Source organism: Nerophis lumbriciformis, linkage group LG14 (genome assembly GCF_033978685.3).
Source record: "Nerophis lumbriciformis linkage group LG14, RoL_Nlum_v2.1, whole genome shotgun sequence".
In the NCBI taxonomy this organism is placed as follows: domain Eukaryota; kingdom Metazoa; phylum Chordata; class Actinopteri; order Syngnathiformes; family Syngnathidae; genus Nerophis; species Nerophis lumbriciformis.
The window spans coordinates 1,724,729-1,744,705 of record NC_084561.2 but is presented as its reverse complement, the minus strand read 5'-3'; the positions used below and the strand labels follow the sequence as shown (position 1 = coordinate 1,744,705).

Here is a 19,977-nt window from a genome sequence, read left to right as displayed (position 1 = left end):
CCCGGATTTTCCGGGAGACCCCCGAAATTCAGCGCCTCTCCCGAAAACCTCCCGGGACAAATTTTCTCCCGAAAAACTCCCGAAATTCAGGCGGACCTGAGTGACGTGTTGACAACACACAACAAGTGTCTACCGTAAAGCAGTTTGTCTGCCGTAAACAGCAATGTTGTGACACTTTTAAACAGGACAATACTGCCATCTACTGTACATGCATTTAGAGTTAGGCTCCACCATCAGAATGTGTACTTAAACTTATAAAGATCACATGGATATTATTCAGTGAGTTAATTCACCAAAACTAACCTGTTATACATGCATATGTGACCCACCCATAATGTGTCACATTTTTGTGTTGATTTATTTATTTTATTTTGTGGTTTGAATTCGTTTTTGGAGCTGTCATTACACATTTATCAGTATTCACATTGGTCAGTAGGGGGCAGTAGGACGTTTCTTCCCAATTGAATGCTATCACCTGCAGACCGGAAGTGTCTTGTCATTCTGATGAGCGCGACCAGTCTGTGAACAATTGAAACGTCCTGTGTGCTTTTTCCTCCTGTATAACAGGTTAGTTTTGGTGAATTAACTCACTGAATAATATCCATGTGATCTTTATAAGTTTAAGTACACATTCTGATGGTGGAGCCTAACTCTAAAGTGTTTGTGAGTTGTAGTTTGTAAATGAACACTGAAATTCAAGTATTTATTTTAATTTATATATATATATATATATATATATATATATATATATATATATATATATATATATATATATATATATATATATATATATATATATATATATATATAGTGAATTCTAGCTATATATATATATATATATATATATATATATATATATATATATATATATATATATATATATATATATATATATATATATAGCTAGAATTCACTGAAAGTCAAGTATTTCTTATATATATATATATATGTTAACCACACCCCCAACCACGCCCCCGCCCCACCCCCGACCACGCCCCCGCCTCTAGCTCCTGAAATTGGAGGTCTCAAGGTTGGCAAGTATGACATATGTTGCTCCAAAACCTGTATGTACCTTTCAGCATTAATGGTGCCTTCACAGATGTGTAAGTTACCCATGTCTTGGGCACTAATACACCCCCATACCATCACACATGCTGCCTTTTACACTTTGCGCCTAGAACAATCCGGATGGTTCTTTTCCTCTTTGGTCCGGAGGACACGACGTCCACAGTTTCCAAAAACAATTTGAAATGTGGACTCGTCAGACCACAGAACACTTTTACGCTTTGCATGAGTCCATCTTAGATGAGCTCAGGCCCAGCGAAGCCGACGGCGTTTCTGGGTGTTGTTGATAAACAGTTTTCGTCTTGCATAGGAGAGTTTTAACTTGCACTTACAGATGTAGCGACCAACTGTAGTTACTGACAGTGGGTTTCTGAAGTGTTCCTCAGCCCATGTGGTGATATCCTTTACACACTGATGTCGCTTCTTGATGCAGTACAGCCTGAGGGATGGAAGGTCATGGGCTTAGCTGCTTACGTGCAGTGATTTCTCCACATTCTCTGAACCCTTTGATGATATTACGGAGCGTAGATGGTGAAATCCCTAAATTCCTTGCAATAGCTGGTTGAGAAAGGTTTTTCTTAAACTGTTCAACAATTTGCTCAGGCATTTGTTGACAAAGTGGTGACCCTCGCCCCGTCCTTGTTTGTGAATGACTGAGCATTTCATTGAATCTACTTTTATACCCAATCATGGCACCCACCTGTTCCCAATTAGCCTGCACACCTGTGGGATGTTCCAAATAAGTGTTTGATGAGCATTCCTCAACTTTATCAGTATTTATTGCAACCTTTCCCAACTTCTTTGTCACGTGTTGCTGGCATCAAATTCTAAAGTTAATGATTATTTGCAACAAAATTTTTTTTAATGAGTTTGAACATCAAATATGTTGTCTTTGTAGCATATTCAACTGAATATGGCTTGAAAAGGATTTGCAAATCATTGTATTCCGTTTATATTTACATCTAACACAATTTCCCAACTCATATTGATGGGTTCTACATGTAAAGCGACTTTGGGTACTAGTTCTACACACAGTAGACAATGTAGCACATATAAATGAAGACTAGAATGTATAAATGAACATTTAACATCACTTTTTACAATCATTGAGTTGTTTTTGGTTGGTGAAGACGGTGACGAGCAAAGGGGACGCCACTTTAGCACTTGACTTCTTTCTTCAATTCAGCAATGTTTCTCACCTTCTTTATCAAAGTGCTGGCATTCATAGCTTTCTCTATCCCCGTGGTGGATTATTTTGCAGTCGATGCTCAGGTGCTTGCTTTAGACAGCAAACTGGTTAAAGGGGGTATTTTGTGACATTTCTACCAAGGGTGATGTCAGCGGATATCTCCATATATGGTAGAGATTTACCCGGGGATCTTTGCGCGAGTCCGCCTTTGTAGTCAATAAGCTCCTTCTTTTTCACTATCCTCTTGTTGCGGGGCAGACTGGCTCGTACATGCACATGCATCCTGCGCTGTTGCCATTTCTAATACAAAGGAGCGTATAGTTCCAACAAGTGCTGTCCCAATACCAATATTTTGTTACCGGTATCAAAATGTATTTCGAAACTTTTCAAAATAAAAGGCACCATGAGAACATTTCATTATTGGCTTTATTTTACGGGAAGTCTTATGATATGAGGAAGCAGTGCCTGGGGAATCTGTGGTGGACTCTTCTATTTCTGGGGCTGAGGTTGCCGAGGTAGTTAAAAAGCTCCTCGGTGGCAAGGCCCCGGGGGTGGATGAGATCCGCCCGGAGTTCCTTAAGGCTCTGGATGCTGTGGGGCTGTCTTGGTTGACAAGACTCTGCAGCATGGCGTGGACATCGGGGGCGGTACCTCTGGATTGGCAGACCGGGGTGGTGGTTCCTCTCTGTAAGAAGGGGAACTAACTATCGTGGGATCACACTCCTCAGCCTTCCCGGTAAGGTCTATTCAGGTGTACTGGAGAGGAGGCTACGCCGGATAGTCGAACCTCGGATTCAGGAGGAACAGTGTGGTTTTGGTCCTGGTCGTGGAACTGTGGACCAGCTCTATACTCTCGGCAGGGTCCTTGAGGGTGCATGGGAGTTTGCCCAACCAGTCTACATGTGCTTTGTGGACTTGGAGAGAGGATTTTGACCGTGTCCCTCGGGAAGTCCTGTGGGGAGTGCTCAGAGAGTATGGGGTATCGGACTGTCTGATTGTGGCGGTCCGCTCCCTGTATGATCAGTGTCAGAGCTTGGTCCGCATTGCTGACATTAAGTCGGACACGTTTCCAGTGAGGGTTGGACTCCGCCAAGGCTGCCCTTTGTCACCCATTCTGTTCTGAACTTTTATGGACAGAATTTCTTGGCGGAGTCAAGGCGTTGAGGGGATCTGGTTTGGTGGCTGCAGGATTCTTTTCATGGGGCCCAAAATCCCTAGCGGCGCCCCTGACTATAATTACTGCTTTGCAAAAAATATTTGTAACCCAAATAGGTGAAATTACATAATCTTCCACGGCACACCAGACTATATCTCACGGCACACCTGTGGTTGAAAAACACTGAAGTAGACCACAAGGAAGTGATTTCAATCATAATATGGCCCCTCTGCTAGTTCCAGCCAACGAGTGCTCTCCATTCTGCCATGAACCATCATTTGCACGTCTGTTACGGGCATTATCCAAGCCAGTCAAGACACTGACACAGGTGGTGATGACACCGCCTCCATCCTGTTATGTGATCCAGTCAAAACAGATCTCACCCACCCTTTGCTTACTCCGCCCTCCCCTACCCTCCCTCCACTCGCCATAGATAATCTTCCCTAATTCCCTGCTTTGCCCGTGCACCTCCTCCAGTTTGTGATTGACTGCTGTCCCCCGAGTATCGTGTGCGTGTGTGTGCGTGTGTGCGTGTGTGTGTGTGTGTGTGTGTGTGTGTGAGACCCCTCCCCTTCCCCCTCCCTCCCCACTCCTTCCCATGCACCACCTAGCTTAACGAGATCAGTTTTTGGTATCAGGATCCTTTATGACGCCTGCATTAGTACTCTTTCACACACACACACACACACACACACACACACACACACACACACACACACACACACACACACACACACACACACACACACATGACAACACAGGAGGCGATGGGCTGTTTTTCTGGCCCTTGGTGACAGCCTATCGGACCCCCAAACAGTCTGCACCGCCATCTGTCGCAGCACAAGGGAGACAACTTCAACAACAAATGTTTGCGCTGGCCTACATACGCCTCTTTGTAAATATTCTACACGTTTCCGCCCCCCCCTCAGGTCCCTTTTATCTTCAACTCTGCTTAAATGACCTCAAGCAAGAGTCTCCGCTCGTTGCTACTGGAACCAAGACTGGCTCTGGATCTTAGAAGGCTTTTTGTACCTCATATGTGTTCATGTCCAACTGGAGATGGACATTGATAATCAATCAGTTCATTCACTTTGTCCATTAATCATGTCTTCAAACAATTGATGCAAAATGGAGTGGACAAAATTAGCCCAATGCTAATTTTCCCCACAGTTGGATAAGGACGCTGTATTTAAATTTACAAGTGTACTAAGATTTATACATCCCTAATTTTTATAATCATTAGACAAATGGTCTATGACAGGGGTCGGCAACCCGCGGCTCTAGAGCCGCATGCGGCTCTTTAGCGCCACCCTAGTGGCTCTCTGGAGCTTTTTCAAAAATGTATGAAAAATGAAAAAAGATGAGGGGGAAAAAAAAAATCAATTTTTTGTTTTAATATGGTTTCTGTAGGAGGACAAACATGACACAAACCTCCCTAATTGTTATAAAGCACACTGTTTATATTAAACATGCTTCACTGATTCCAGTATTTGGCGAGCGCCATTTTGTCCTACTAATTTTTGCTGTCCTTGAACTCACCATAGTTTGTTTACATGTATAACTTTCTCCGACATTCTAGGACGTGTTTTATGCCACTTCTTTTTCTGTCTCATTTTGTCCACCAAACCTTTAAGGTTGTGTATGAAAGGTGAGTTTTGTTGATGTTATTGACTTGTTGGAGTGCTAATCAGACATATTTGGTCACTGGATGACTGCAAGCTAATCGATGCTAACATGCTATTTAGGCTAGCTATATGTACATATTGCATCATTATGCCTCATTTGTAGCTATATTTGAGGTTATTTAGTTTCCTTTAAGTCCTCTTAATTCAATTTATATCTCATGACACACTATCTGTATGTAATATGGCTTTTAATTTTTTTGCGGCTCCAGACAGATTTGTCTTTGTATTTTTGGTTCAATGTGGCTCTTTCAACATTTTGGGTTGCCGACCCCTGGTGTAGTGTTACACGGGGCGGTATAGCTCGGTTGCTAGAGTGGCCGTGCCAGCAACTTGAGGGTTCCAGGTTCGATCCCTGCTTCCGCCATCCTAGTCACTGCCGTTGTGTCCTTGGGCAAGACACTTTACCCACCTGCTCCCAGTGCCACCCACACTGCTTTCAATGTCACTTAGATATTGGCTTTCACCAGAGGTGGGTAGAGTAGCCAGAAATTGTACTCAAGTAAGAGTACTGTTACTTTAGAGATTTATTACTCAAGTAAAAGTAAGGAGTAGTCACCCAAATATTTACTTGAGTAAAAGTAAAAAGTATGTTGTGAAAAAACTACTCAAGTACTGAGTAACTGATGAGTAACATACACACTCATATATATATATATATATATATATATATATATATATATATATATATATATATATATATACATTGATATATACAGTATATAATTTATATGTATTTATTTTGCTGTTTTTGTTTACATGTTAAAGGTGTTTTAATGAATATACATGCATGTTTAACATATAGATTCCTTTCTTTCATGAAGACTAGAATATAAGTTGGTGTATTACCTGATTCTGATGACTTGCGTTGATTGTAATCAGACAGTAGTGATGATAACGTCCACGTTTTCAAATGGAGGAGAAGAAAAGTTCCTCCTTCTGTCTAATACCACATGAAAGTGGTGGGTTTTTGGCATCTTATTTGTCCAGCTTCCATATTCGTTTTTATACACTTTACAAGAAATACATTGGCGTCAAACTCCGTAGCTTGCTAGCTTGTTTGCGCTGGCTTTCGGAGACTCTTATTTTGAAAGCGCAGGCGCGATGGAGCGGCACTTTTATTGTGAAGACAGGAACGTCCTCATGTGCGGTCAGTCTTTAGGCTTTTGACGGGATGTACGGTTGAAATAAAAAAGTATCTTTTTTCCTTCACACTTTTGATTGATTGATTGGAACTTTTATTAGTAGATTGCACAGTACAGTACATATTCCGTACAATCGACCACTAAATGGTAACACCCCAATAAGTTTTTACACTTGTTTAAGTCAGGTCATGTGACCACCTGGCTCTGTTTGATTGGTCCAACGTCACCAGTGACTGCATCTGATTGGTGGAACGAAGTAAAACGTCACCAGTAAGGCAGGCACTTTGAAGGTCTGTCTGACAGACCAAAACAAACAAAGCGTGCATTAACAGATCGATCAAAATTAGTAGCGAGTAGCGAGCTGAATGTAGATAAAAGTAGCGGAGTAAAAGTAGCGTTCCTTCTCTATAAATATACTTAAGTAAAAGTAAAAGTATGTTGCATTAAAACTACTCTTAGAAGTACAATTTATCCCAAAAGTTACTCAAGTAGATGTAACGGAGTAAATGTAGCGTGTTACTACCCACCTCTGGCTTTCACTATGTAAAGCACTTTGAGTCACTAGAGAAAAGCGCTATATAAATATAATTCACTTCACTTCACACACCTGCGTTGACTAGAGAATAAAAGTCTGCCCTTCATCATCATCTTCCTCCCATTCGTGTGAGAGGGATGAACGGGGGGGGGGGGTTATCTTACTCAGTCAGCATCATCTCCTCTGTAAGAACCTCACTCAATCCACCCGTCTGTCCGTCACACTATCTCGCTTTTTTGCCCACCTCGCCAACTTCCACTTTGAAGTGTGTGTGTGTGTTTTATAGGCTTGTGCATGTGTTGGAAATCTACATGGTGTCACGGCCATATGTGTTGTATCACTATTTCAATCTACCCTCCAAGCCCCCCCATGGTGTGTGCTGTGTATATATCAAGGTGAGCGGGGATCTGCTGACAGAACAACTCCACTTCGCCCCCCCAAACAAACAAACACACACAGAGTTGGCGTAATGTGCCCATCTAGACAACCTCACGCTGCCTTGCCTCAACTCACTTTAGCTCTGCGGAGGAATTAGTGAAGGAAGCCACCACGTCCTGACCTCCACCATCGTGTCAGAGTTTGTAGGTGACGAACCCCAAGATGCAGAGAAGGCGGAAGGCATTGTGCGGGAAAACAAGATTTAATGTTCATAAAGTAAAGGAAAAAACACAAACCAGGAACTATGAACACTGGTAGTGATGGGTCCGGCAACACCGATGCATCGGCGCATGCGTCGAGCTCATAGAGCAAAACCCTGTGTCGGTTTTAGAAAGTCACGTGACCGATCATGAGCTGTTTTGGTCATGTGACCGATACGCCAACTGTGTCGCCTCCTCTGTGCCCTGTGAGCGGGTCTTTTCTACAGCCGGAGAAATAATAACTAAGAAGAGAAATCGTCTAAAATGTAATATGTCGGAAAAACTTTTTTTTTTTTTTTTAAATAAAAATGTGTAAAAAAATTAAATTAAAACAATTCCCAGTCCACAATCATCCACAACACGTTCTCTTAGATTTCCATGTTATGATACATGTTCACATTATTTATTGACTGTATCTAAAAAAGATACAAATATATTTTTATTTAAATGAAGATATGAAATAAACCTAAATGAAATACAATGACTTGGTTTATATTATTGTATATACTAGGGCAGGGGTCACCAACGCGGTGCCCGCGGTCACCAGGTAGCCCGTAAGGACCAGATCAGTCGCCCGCTGGCCTGTTCTAAAAATAGCTCAAAGAGCAGCACTTACCAGTGAGCTGCCTCTATTTTTTAAGTTGTATTTATTTACTAGCAAGCTGGTCTCGCTTTGCTCCACATTTTTAATTCTAAAAGAGACAAAACTCAAATAGAATTTGAAAATCCAAGAAAATATTTTAAAGACTTGGTCTTCACTTGGAATAAGCGGTAGAAAATGGATGGATGGATGGGTCTTCACTTGTTTAAATAAATTCATTTATTTTTTACTTTGCTTCTTATTACTTTTAGAAATACAATTTTAGAGAAAAAATACAACCTTAAAAATGATTTTAGGATTTTTAAACAAATATACCTTTTTACCTTTTAAATTTCTTCCTCTTCTTTCCTGACAATTTAAATCAATGTTCAAGTAATTTTTTTTTTTTTATTGTAAAGAATAATAAATATTTTAGCTTCTGGTTTTTCGACGAAGAATATTTGTGAAATATTTCTTCAAACTTACTATGATTAAAATTCAAAAAAATTATTCTGGCAAATCTAGAAAATCTGTAGAATCAAATTTAAATCTTATTTCAAAGTATTTTGAATTTCTTTTAAAATTGTTGTTCTGGAAAATCTAGAAGAAATACTGATTTGTCTTTGTTAGAAATATAGCTTGGTCCAATTTGTTAAAATAATATATATTTTAACCAATTTAAAACATGTCATCAAAATTCTAAAATGTAGCTTAATCAGGAAAAATCACTAATGATGTTCCATAAATTCTTTTTTAAATTTTTTCAAAAAGATTCAAATAATCTAATTTTTCTCTTCTTTTTGTCGGTTGAATTTTGAATTATAAAGAGTCGAAATTGAAGATAAACTATGTTTCAAAATTTTATGTAATTTTTTTCTTTTAAACCGTTCAATTAAGTGTTTTTTTTCATCATTTATTCTCTACAAAAAACCTTCCGTAAAAGGAAAAAAAAATGTATGACGGAATGACAGACAGAAATACCAATTTTTTTATATATATAAATGTATTTATTTAGCTATTCTTGTTTAAATCACACTTACGTGTAACTTACAAATGACAATATATTTATTTATTTAAGTGTGTATCAAACTGGTAGCCCTTCGCATTAATCAGTACCCAAGAAGTAGTTTTTGGTTTCAAAAAGGTTGGTGACCCCTGTACTAGGGCATCAAATCAGTGTCAGTTGAGTCGGTCCATAGGTTGCCTGTAGGGATTTTTAATGTCCAGCAGATGTCAGTATTTAGTGACACAGTATCGACACAGTATCAATACAGTTTTGCAATGTGTCGAAACGCTTCATGACGCCTCATCAACACATCACTAATGAACAGGAAACAGGATGCCAGAAAAACAGGAACTGGAAGACGAGGAACAAAAAGACAGCAAGCTACAAAACATCTACAATAAATAGCTTACCGCTACCGCTTACAGCTACACTGGCATCGACAAGTAGGAAAGACAATCAATAATCCAGCAGTGACTGTATAAATAGCAGCTGGCTGATTGACACCAGGTGTGGCCAGGTGCCAATCAGCCACAGCTGAGGGGACACAGCACTCAGGGAGAAACAGGAAACAGAACCAAAACAAGAGCGCTGACAGGAAATACTACACACACAGAGGAAAAACTAAAACACAACCAAACTGTCAGGGGCAAGCCTGACACATCGGACTAATTGAAATGAATTGACTTCTGTTTGTCTACTCTAGACCTATGAAGCTCACCACTGAAACCGCCAATCCTGTAGCGCTACAGGCGGATCTCTTTGGTATATCTTTATGCATTATGTATCTTTATTTCTTTGGTGTGAATTGTTCATATGCTTGTGTTGTCGTTTTAGTCGAGTAACCCTCGATGTCTACTGGACTAATGTTGTAGTCCTGACAACTAGTTGTTTACCTTCCACATCACTTTAGCTTCTGTCCACTGATGCAAGTGTTGGTGTTTCCCACTGTAGTTTTCCAGTCAATAGTAGGGATTGGTATCAAATTTGGTACTTTTATTGGTGCAGACCAAATTTCGTCTGTACTGCTTATGAAAATTTCATATGACCATACTTGCCAACCTTGAGACCTCCGATTTCGGGAGGTGGGGTGTGGAGGGGGGCGGGGGCGTGGTCGGGGGGTGGGGTGGGGGCGTGGTTGGGGGCGTGGTTTAGAGGGGAGGAGTATATTTACAGCTAGAATTCACCAAGTCAAGTATTTCACATATATATATATATATATATATATATATATATATATATATATATATATATATATATATATATATATATATATATATATATATATAAGAAATACTTGACTTATATGTATATATATAACACATTGTCCGGATTTTCCGGGAGACTCCCGAAATTCAGCGGCTCTCCCGAAAACCTCCCGGGACAAATTTTCTCCCGCAAATCTCCCAAAATTCAGGCGGAGCTGGAGGGGGCGTGGCAGCGGACCTGAGTGACGTGTTGACAGCCTGTTCATACGTCCGCTTTCCCACAATATAAACAGCTAATGATGGAGGGTGAGTTCTTGGTTTCTTATGTGGGTTTATTGTTAGGCAGTTTCATTAACGTCCTCCCAGCGCGGCAACAACACACAACAACAGCAGTCAAGTTTCCGTCTACCGTAAAGCAGTTGGTCTGCCGTAAACAGCAATGTTGTGACACTTTTAAACAGGACAATACTGCCATCTACTGTACATGCATATGTGACCCACCCATAATGTGTCACATTTTTGTGTTGATTTATTTATTTTATTTTGTGGTTTGAATTCATTTTTGGAGCTGTCATTACACATTTATCAGTATTCACATTGGTCAGTAGGGGGCAGTAGGGCGTTTCTTCCCAATTGAATGCTATCACCTGCAGACCGGAAGTGTCTTGTCATTCTGATGAGCGCGACCAGTCTGTGAACAATTGAAACGTCCTGTGTGCTTTTTCCTCCTGTATAACAGGTTAGTTTTGGTGAATCAACTCACTGAATAATATCCATGTGATCTTTGTAAGTTTAAGTACACATTCTGATGGTGGAGCCTAACTCTAAAGTGTTTGTGAGTTGTAGTTTGTATTTGTGAATGAATCCAGTGCACAGCTGCAGTAATCAATACAAAATGGCGACGTGAGTGCGCAATGTTTATATAGGAACTTCTGATCCTAATTCAGACCCCCAAATTAGAGCTCCCGTTTTCTTATTGATTTTATAATGTATATTTGTGTAATGTGTGTGTTCTGAAATAGTGACAGAGAATAGAACAAGGATGGACAATTCAACCCTTAACTCAACAATGAGTAGATGAGTGTTATGTGTGTGTATATGTGTAAATAAATGAACACTGAAATTCAAGTAATTCTTTTATTTATTTATATGTATATATATATATATATATATATATATATATATATATATATATATATATATATATATATATATATATATATAGCTAGAATTCACTGAAAGTCAAGTATTTCTTATATATATCTTAACCACACCCCCGCCCCACCCCGACCACGCCCCAACCCCCCACCTCCCGAAATCGGAGGTCTCAAGGTTGGCAAGTATGCTTGTGCTATTAGTTTTGTGACAGACACACCACATGGCGGCGCTGTTATGACACCCCAAAGGTTTTAACCCCAGATTGATTGGAAATATTCAATTGTTTTTAGTTTCATGCTTTTTCACTAATGCAATTGTTAGCATCTTAGCACACTGCTGTTAGCATGCAAGCTTTTAAACCCGTTTTGGTCATATTGTTTGTTACCTGACGCTATCTGGACAGCGTGCTAACTGCTAGGATCTTCAGCATTCACCCGGAATGTCTAAAGGAATTGGCAATTTCGAGTTCTTTGACACAAATCTATAACCTGTATGTATATTGTACTGGTTTTGAAGGGGGAAGCTACAAAAATGTCCCCCGCATCCTTTCATTTGTCAGTCTGTGGCCCTCAGTGGGAAAATGTTAGGGCACCCCTGATCTAAAACATCCCTCGACAGGACAAATGTGGCGAAGAAAGGTTGTGTGTGTGTGTGGTTGTGTTGTGTGTGTGTTGAAAGGTGGGGGGGGATGAGGGGTGTGTACCTTCCCCTGAGAGGTGTTTGTTTTGTGGCTCCTTCTTTGGCTTTTAGCAGGTGCCGTGATTCCCTCTAAGTTATTCTAATGACATTTCCTCCCTTTGTAGGCTGGAATACATTAGCAAGCTGGCAAGAGTGTGGAGGATGCTAATGTGGAGGGAGGGAGGGAGGGAGGGAGGGAAGTCGGAAGAGTCATTAGAGGAGGAGGAGGAGGAGAGAGAGGACTCAGCTTTATGATGTGTGGAAGAGGAAGTGACCTTTCCTCTCACTTTCATCTTCCCTTACACACACACACACACACACACACACACACACACACACACACACACACACACACACACACACACACACACACACACACACACACACGTGCACTTCAATGTCCGTCTTTCATCATGGTCTTCTCTGTCTGTCCTCTCCTCATGAAGGTCCCCTTGCAACCTGGCCAGTCTTTCAAGTTCACCGTCCTGGAAACTCTGGACCGGATCAAGGAGGAGTTCCAGTTCCTCCAGGCTCAGTATCACAGGTATGCAGGCTCACCATCTAGTAGCACATGTTCATGAATGACATGTATACCATGTAAAAGTGGGAATGCAAGAAGAGAAGATAAACAGTAGCCAAAAGGAGAGAAAATTAGCTAAAGAAAAGAACTAGTAGCTAACGAAGAGAAATAGTTGCTAAAGAAGAAGGTAAGAGAAATAAGTATAAGTACCAATGATAGTCACACACACACACACACACACACACACACACACACACACACACACACACACACACACACTAGGTGTGGCAAAATTATTCTCTGCATTTGACCCATCACCCTTGATCACCCCCTGGGAGGTGAGGGGAGCAATGGGCAGCAGCGGTGCCGCGCCCAGGAATAATTTTTGGTGATTTAACCCCCAATTCCAAGCCTTGATGCTGAGTGCCAAGCAGGGAGGTAATGGCTCCCATTTTTATAGTCTTTGGTATGACTCGGTCGGGGTTTTTGAACTCACAACCTACCCATCTCAGGGCGGACACTCTAACCACTAGGCCACTGAGTAGGCTCTAGTAGTAAATAGCAGCTAGAATAAGAGAATAGTAGCTAAAGAAAAGAACTAGTAGCTAAAAGAAGGTAAGAGCAGAATCCTAGGAGCTTAAAGAAGGTAAAATAAGAGAAATAGTCTCTAAAAGAAGAGAATAGTGGTTACAATAAGAGAAATAGTAGCTAAGAGAAGGTAAGAGAAGAAAAACAGTAGCTTAAAGTAGGTAAAATAAGAGAAATAGTCGCTAAAGGAAGAGAATAGTCGCTAAAGGGAGAGAATAGTCGCTAAAGGAAGAGAATAGTCGCTAAAGGGAGAGAATAGTCGCTAAAGGAAGTGAATAGTCGCTAAAGGAAGAGAATAGTCACTAAAGGAAGAGAACAGTCGCTAAAGGAAGAGAATAGTGGCTAAAGGAAGAGAAAGAGTAGCTAAAGGAAGAGAAAGAGTCGCTAAAGGATGAGAAAGAGTAGCTAAAGGACAAGAAATAGTAGCTAAAGTAAGAGAAAGAGTAGCTAAAAGAAGGTAGGAGAAGAAAAACAGTAGCTGTAACAGTAAAATAAGAGAAATAGTCGCTAAAGGAAGATAATAGTCGCTAAAGGGAGAGAATAGTCACTAAAGGAAGAGAATAGTGGCTAAAGGAAGAGAATAGTGGCTAAAGGAAGAGAATAGTCGCTAAAGGAAGAGAACAGTCGCTAAAGGAAGAGAATAGTGGCTAAAGGAAGAGAAAGAGTAGCTAAAGGAAGAGAAAGAGTCGCTAAAGGATGAGAAAGAGTAGCTAAAGGACAAGAAATAGTAGCTAAAGTAAGAGAAAGAGTAGCTAAAAGAAGAGAAAGAGTAGCTAAAAGAAGAGAAAGAGTAGCTAAAAGAAGAGAGAGAGTAGCTGAAAGAAGAGTACGAGTACCTAAAGGACAAGAAAGAGTAGCTAAAAGAAGAGAAAGAGTAGCTGAAAGAAGAGAAAGAGTAGCTAAAAGAAGAGAGAGTAGCTAAAAGAAGAGAAAGAGTAGCTAAAAGAAGAGAAAGAGTAGCTAAAAGAAGAGAAAGAGTAGCTAAAAGAAGAGAAAGAGTAGCTGAAAGAAGAGAAAGAGTAGCTGAAAGAAGAGAAAGAGTAGCTGAAAGAACAGAAAGAGTAGCTAAAAGAAGAGAAAGAGTAGCTGAAAGAAAAGAAATAGTAGCTGAAAGAAGAGAAAGAGTAGCTGAAAGAAGAGAAAGAGTAGCTAAAAGAAGAGAAAGAGTAGCTGAAAGAAGAGAAAGAGTAGCTAAAAGAAGAGTAAGAGTAGCTAAAGGACAAGAAAGAGTAGCTAAAAGAAGAGAAAGAGTAGCTAAAAGAAGAGCGAGAGTAGCTAAAAGAAGAGAAAGAGTAGCTAAAAGAAGAGAAAGAGTAGCTAAAAGAAGAGAAAGAGTAGCTAAAAGAAGAGAAAGAGTAGCTAAAAGAAGAGCGAGAGTAGCTAAAAGAAGAGAAAGAGTAGCTAAAAGAAGAGAAAGAGTAGCTGAAAGAAGAGAAAGAGTAGCTGAAAAAAGAGAAATAGAAGCTAAAGAAGAAAAATAGTAGCTAAAAGAAGTGAAATATTAGGTATAAAATGATATATAAAAGAAGATACTTAGAAGGTCAATAAAAGGTCAATGGAAGCTGAAAGAAGAGAAGTAAAATGAGACAAATAGAAGGTAATGAAGTAAAATGAGACAAATAGAAGGTAATGAAGGTTAAAATGAGACAAATAGAAGGTAATGAAGGTTAAAATGAGACAAATAGAAGGCAATGAAGGTTATGGCTAGCAGAAAAATTGTATTACATTTTTTTTTTGCTGAAATACGCATTTAGGCTACAAAGTTATCTGATTACTCAATTAGACAGAACAAAGTCATCGCTAGTTACTAAAGTAAGGGACTACTCAGTGTACTTATTGCTAGTTACTAAAGTAAGTGACTACTCAGTGTACTTATTGCTAGTTACTAAAGTAAGGGACTACTCAGTGTACTTATCGCTAGTTACTAAAGTAAGGGACTACTCAGTGTACTTATCGCTAGTTACTAAAGTAAGGGACTACTCAGTGTACTTATCGCTAGTTACTAAAGTAAATGACTACTCAGTGTACTTATTGCTAGTTACTAAAGTAAGGGACTACTCAGTGTACTTATCGCTAGTTACTAAAGTAAGGGACTACTCAGTGTACTTATCGCTAGTTACTAAAGTAAGGCACTATTCAGTGTACTTATCGCTAGTTACTAAAGTAAGTGACTACTCAGTGTACTTATCGCTAGTTACTAAAGTAAGGGACTATTCAGTGTACTTATCGCTAGTTACTAAAGTAAGGGACTATTCAGTGTACTTATCGCTAGTTACTAAAGTAAGGGACTACTCAGTGTACTTATCGCTAGTTACTAAAGTAAGGGACTATTCAGTGTACTTATCGCTAGTTACTAAAGTAAGGGACTATTCAGTGTACTTATTGCTAGTTACTAAAGTAAGGGACTACTCAGTGTACTTATCGCTAGTTACTAAAGTAAGGGACTACTCAGTGTACTTATCGCTAGTTACTAAAGTAAGGGACTATTCAGTGTACTTATCGCTAGTTACTAAAGTAAGGGACTACTCAGTGTACTTATCGCTAGTTACTAAAGTGTGGGACTATTCAGTGTACTTATCGCTAGTTACTAAAGTAAGGGACTACTCAGTGTACTTATCGCTAGTTACTAAAGTAAGGGACTACTCAGTGTACTTATCGCTAGTTACTAAAGTAAGGGACTACTCAGTGTACTTATCGCTAGTTACTAAAGTAAGGGACTACTCAGTGTACTTATCGCTAGTTACTAAAGTAAGGGACTACTCAGTGTACTTATTGCTAGTTACTAAAGTAAGGGACTATTCAGTGTACTTATTGCTAGTTACTAAAGTAAGTGACTACTCAGTGTACTTATCGCTAGTTACTAAAGTAAGTGACTATTCAGTGTACTTATCGCTAGTTACTAAAGTAAGGGACTACTCAGTGTACTTATCGCTAGTTACTAAAGTAAGGGACTCTTCAGTGTACTTATCGCTAGTTACTAAAGTAAGGGACTATTCAGTGTACTTATCGGTAGTTACTAAAGTAAGGGACTACTCAGTGTACTTATCGCTAGTTACTAAAGTAAGGGACTATTCAGTGTACTTATCGCTAGTTACTAAAGTAAGGGACTATTCAGTGTACTTATCGCTAGTTACTAAAGTAAGGGACTATTCAGTGTACTTATCGCTAGTTACTAAAGTAAGTGACTATTCAGTGTACTTATCGCTAGTTACTAAAGTAAGGGACTATTCAGTGTACTTATCGCTAGTTACTAAAGTAAGGGACTATTCAGTGTACTTATCGCTAGTTACTAAAGTAAGTGACTATTCAGTGTACTTCCACACTGCACATGCAAGTAAAGTGTCTGCTTTCTACCTCCTCCTCATGCAGCCTGAAGCTGGAGTGTGAGAAGCTGGCCAGCGAGAAGACGGAGATGCAGCGACACTACATCATGGTGAGTCTCATGCACACTTTATGCACTACATCATGGTGAGTCTGATGCGCACTTTATGCACTACATCATGGTGAGTGTGCACACTTTATGCTGTCCAGCAGTCCTGTGGGCTTTTATTCACAACATGGCATTTCATTTTGTCAACTCAACTACGCAAACATTGCTCAAGTTTTTGTGCAGCAACTCTCAAAGTGTGCTTTTAAAAACAATTCCACCACGACTACTCTTGTCCAGTTTTTGCTGCCAGCCTTAGAGCCCGAGCTGGTCTTTGTCGGCGTCTCTACACCTCGCATGCATTCTAAGCCTTTGTGCTACGAAATCCATGAAGAGCCCAGCAGGATTTCATATGCAACGTCTGCAAAACTGCTCGCCTTTCATAAACCTGGGAGGGCAGGCAGGATCAGGACTGAGGTCTGGATAGTAGAGATGCGCGGATAGGCAATTATTTCATCCGCAACCGCATCAGAAAGCCGTCAACCATCCGCAATCCACCCGATCTAACATTTGATCAGAACCGCACCCGCCCGCACCCGCCCGTTGTTATATATCTAATATAGACGATGCAAGGCATTAGTGAGGTTATAAAGCTTTTGCCTGTTAAAGAAAGGAGACTGATCCAATGCAGTACAGACATCCGCGTGCCACGCTGTCACGACCCAGACGCACACCAGTGCGCAATCATATGGGAGCCGCGCTGAGCGCACCTCCAAGCGCGTCTCGCTGCCGGCGACGGCCGGGTATGGGCCCGACGCTCCAGCGCCATCCATTTTCAGGGCTAGTTGATTCCGCAGGTGGGTTGTTACACACTCCTTAGCGGGTTCCGACTTCCATGGCCACCGTCCTGCTGTCTATATCAACCAGGGTGAGCCCCACCCCTTTCGTGAGCGCACTGCGCGCGGAGTAACCCCTGTTACGCGCCCCCGGCAACAGGGGTGGCGGGCAGGTGAGCTGCGCGGGCAGGTAAGCTGCGCGGGCGGAGCGCGCGGAGTGACCCCTGTTACGAGCCCCCGGCCACGGGGGTGGCGGGCAGGTAAGCTGCTTACCTGCTGCGCGTGACGCCGGCCGCGGCGAAGGCGGACGAGGCGGGGTGTCGGTGCGGTGGGCGCGGTGGTGACCCTGGACGTGCGTCGGGCCCTTCTCGCGGATCGCCTCAGCTACGGCTCCCGGTGGGGCCCTCTCGGGGGAAGGGGCCTCGGTCCCGGACCCCGGCGAGGCGTCGGGGGCCTTCTCCGCTCCGTAAAAGTGTCCATCTCTTTTTCTTTTTTTTCTTCTGTTGTGGCATATGCTGCAGGTGCCTGCTCGTTTTTCGTATGTGGGTAACAACATTTAACTATGTATATATATTTACCAATTGGTTTAACTGCCACCCGCCTGAATCTATTTAAAATCTAATTTTTTTTTAACCACCCGACCCGACCCGACCCGCGGATAAAATCTAATTTTTTTAAATTTAATCCGCCCGATCCGCGGATAATCCGCGGACTCCGCGGTTGTGCCCGCAAACCGCGCATCTCTACTGGATAGACACGCCCGTGGGAAGGCAAGAGTTTGGGACTAAAAGGATGGAGAGAGGAGAGGAGATATGAACACACTTCATCTGCCACACAAACACTAATGTTAGCACTAACAATAGAAGTGTCCAGGCTGCTCCAGCATTCTTATTTACTTCTTCACACAGTAATATTTACCCTATTTTTCGGAGTATAAGTCGCACCTGCCGAAAATGCATAATAAAGAAGGAAAAAAACATATATAAATCGCACTGGAGCCCGGCCAAACTATGAAAAAAACTGCGACTTATAGTCCGAAAAATACGGTACATTTCAATGAGAAAGTGCTGAAGTGGAAAAGTAATCCAAGCTTCAACAAATATTTGCTGTATGTACTAATAATGCACCAAGTAACTATTGGGGAACTAAACTTTAGTGCTCATTTTGCCTGTCAGGAGCAATTCTTATCATTTTTATGCCTTCACATTTGTAATATACGGCAAGTACGAGGTGGCTGACAATAAAGCTAAAGAGCGTGTATTTGTATTGAACCGTTTCGGTACGGGGGTTCCGGTTCGGTTCGGAGGTGTACCGAACGAGTTTCCACACGGACATTAAGTAGCGTAACGCACGTTGTGTAAACAATGCACACCGAGGCACAACACACGGCATGCTAGCAGCTAACGGGCTAGGATAGACTGACCATACGTCCTCTTTTCACCGGACATGTCCTCTTTTGCGGAGCTGTCAGGGCGGAGTTTCTTAAATGCCTCAAATGTCCGGCATTTTGAGTTAGGGTTGCGTGTATTTTCAATGTACGTTCAGGGTTAAGAAGGGGTTGAAAACAAAACAAACAGCAGCATTGGTGAGGGAGGGGCAGAGACAGAGAGAGAGAGAGAGTTATGATAAACGCGCATGCTTTTTATCAATAGATTTATCACATTTAATGTTTTATTATCTATAGCAGGGGTGTCAAAAGTGAAACATTTGCGGCCCACAGCAAATGTTTTAAAGGCCCACGGCACATTCTAAAAATACTATTAAAATAAACAAAAACATAACAAAAGTGAAATAAAAAAGCTTAAAGGTTAAATGTAATTTAGAAAAAGTTGCAATGTTGACTAATAAAACAAAGCTGTTTTTTTTTCTTTCAAACTGTCATTGCTCAAAACATAATATTGAATCAAAATCAATGTTATTATGAATTATTGACCTATCCAAGGTTCCCATTACTTCACATCAAATATTACACTAAGAAAAATATTTTTGGTGGAAGATTTTTGCAAATTTGGTAAATAAATAACCCAAAAATGTATATTTTGTTGTTTTCTTACTGTACCGAAAATGAACCAAACCGTGACCTCTAAACCGAGGTATGTACCGAACCAAAATTTTTGCGTACCGTTACACCCCTATTATTAAGCTTAGATTGCTAATAAGTGAACTAACAAGTGACAAGTTTGGCGCACAATAATGGCGACGAGGATGGGATAGTGTCCCCCTGGATTTTTTCAATGAAAAAAATGTGCCTTGGCTCAAAAAAGGTTGAAAAACACTGATGTAGACAACAATGAAGTCTTTTACATTTAGAAAAAAATTATAATATGACTCATTTAATCTGCTTTATAATCCGGTGCGCCTTTTATATAAAAAAAGGTCAAAAATAGACCATTCATTGGCAGTGCGCCTTATAATCCATTATGCCCTATGGCCTGGAAAATATGGTAGTTGCTTTGATTGATTGATTGATTGATTTAAACTTTTATTAGTAGATTGCACTGTACACTACCGCATTTTTCGGAGTATAAGTCGCTCCGGAGTATAAGTCGCACCGGCCGAAAATGCATAATAAAGAAGGAAAAAAACATATATTGTCATGACTTGGTCCTGGGTGTTTGCTTTTTCCGAG

At 40.8% G+C, this 19,977-nt stretch overlaps 1 protein-coding gene across 3 annotated transcripts in view; it reads left to right on the top strand.

Annotated features, from left to right (window-relative positions):
- tle2b (TLE family member 2, transcriptional corepressor b) overlaps positions 1-19,977 on the top strand; it is a 216,200-nt gene that overhangs the window by 18,112 nt on the left and 178,111 nt on the right. For all 3 annotated transcript variants that reach the window (XM_072914591.1, XM_072914592.1, XM_072914590.1), the window contains exons 2-3: positions 12,484-12,581; positions 16,515-16,578. In XM_072914591.1, the coding sequence (XP_072770692.1) occupies positions 12,484-12,581; positions 16,515-16,578 (162 nt within the window). The remainder of the gene's footprint in view (positions 1-12,483; positions 12,582-16,514; positions 16,579-19,977) is intronic.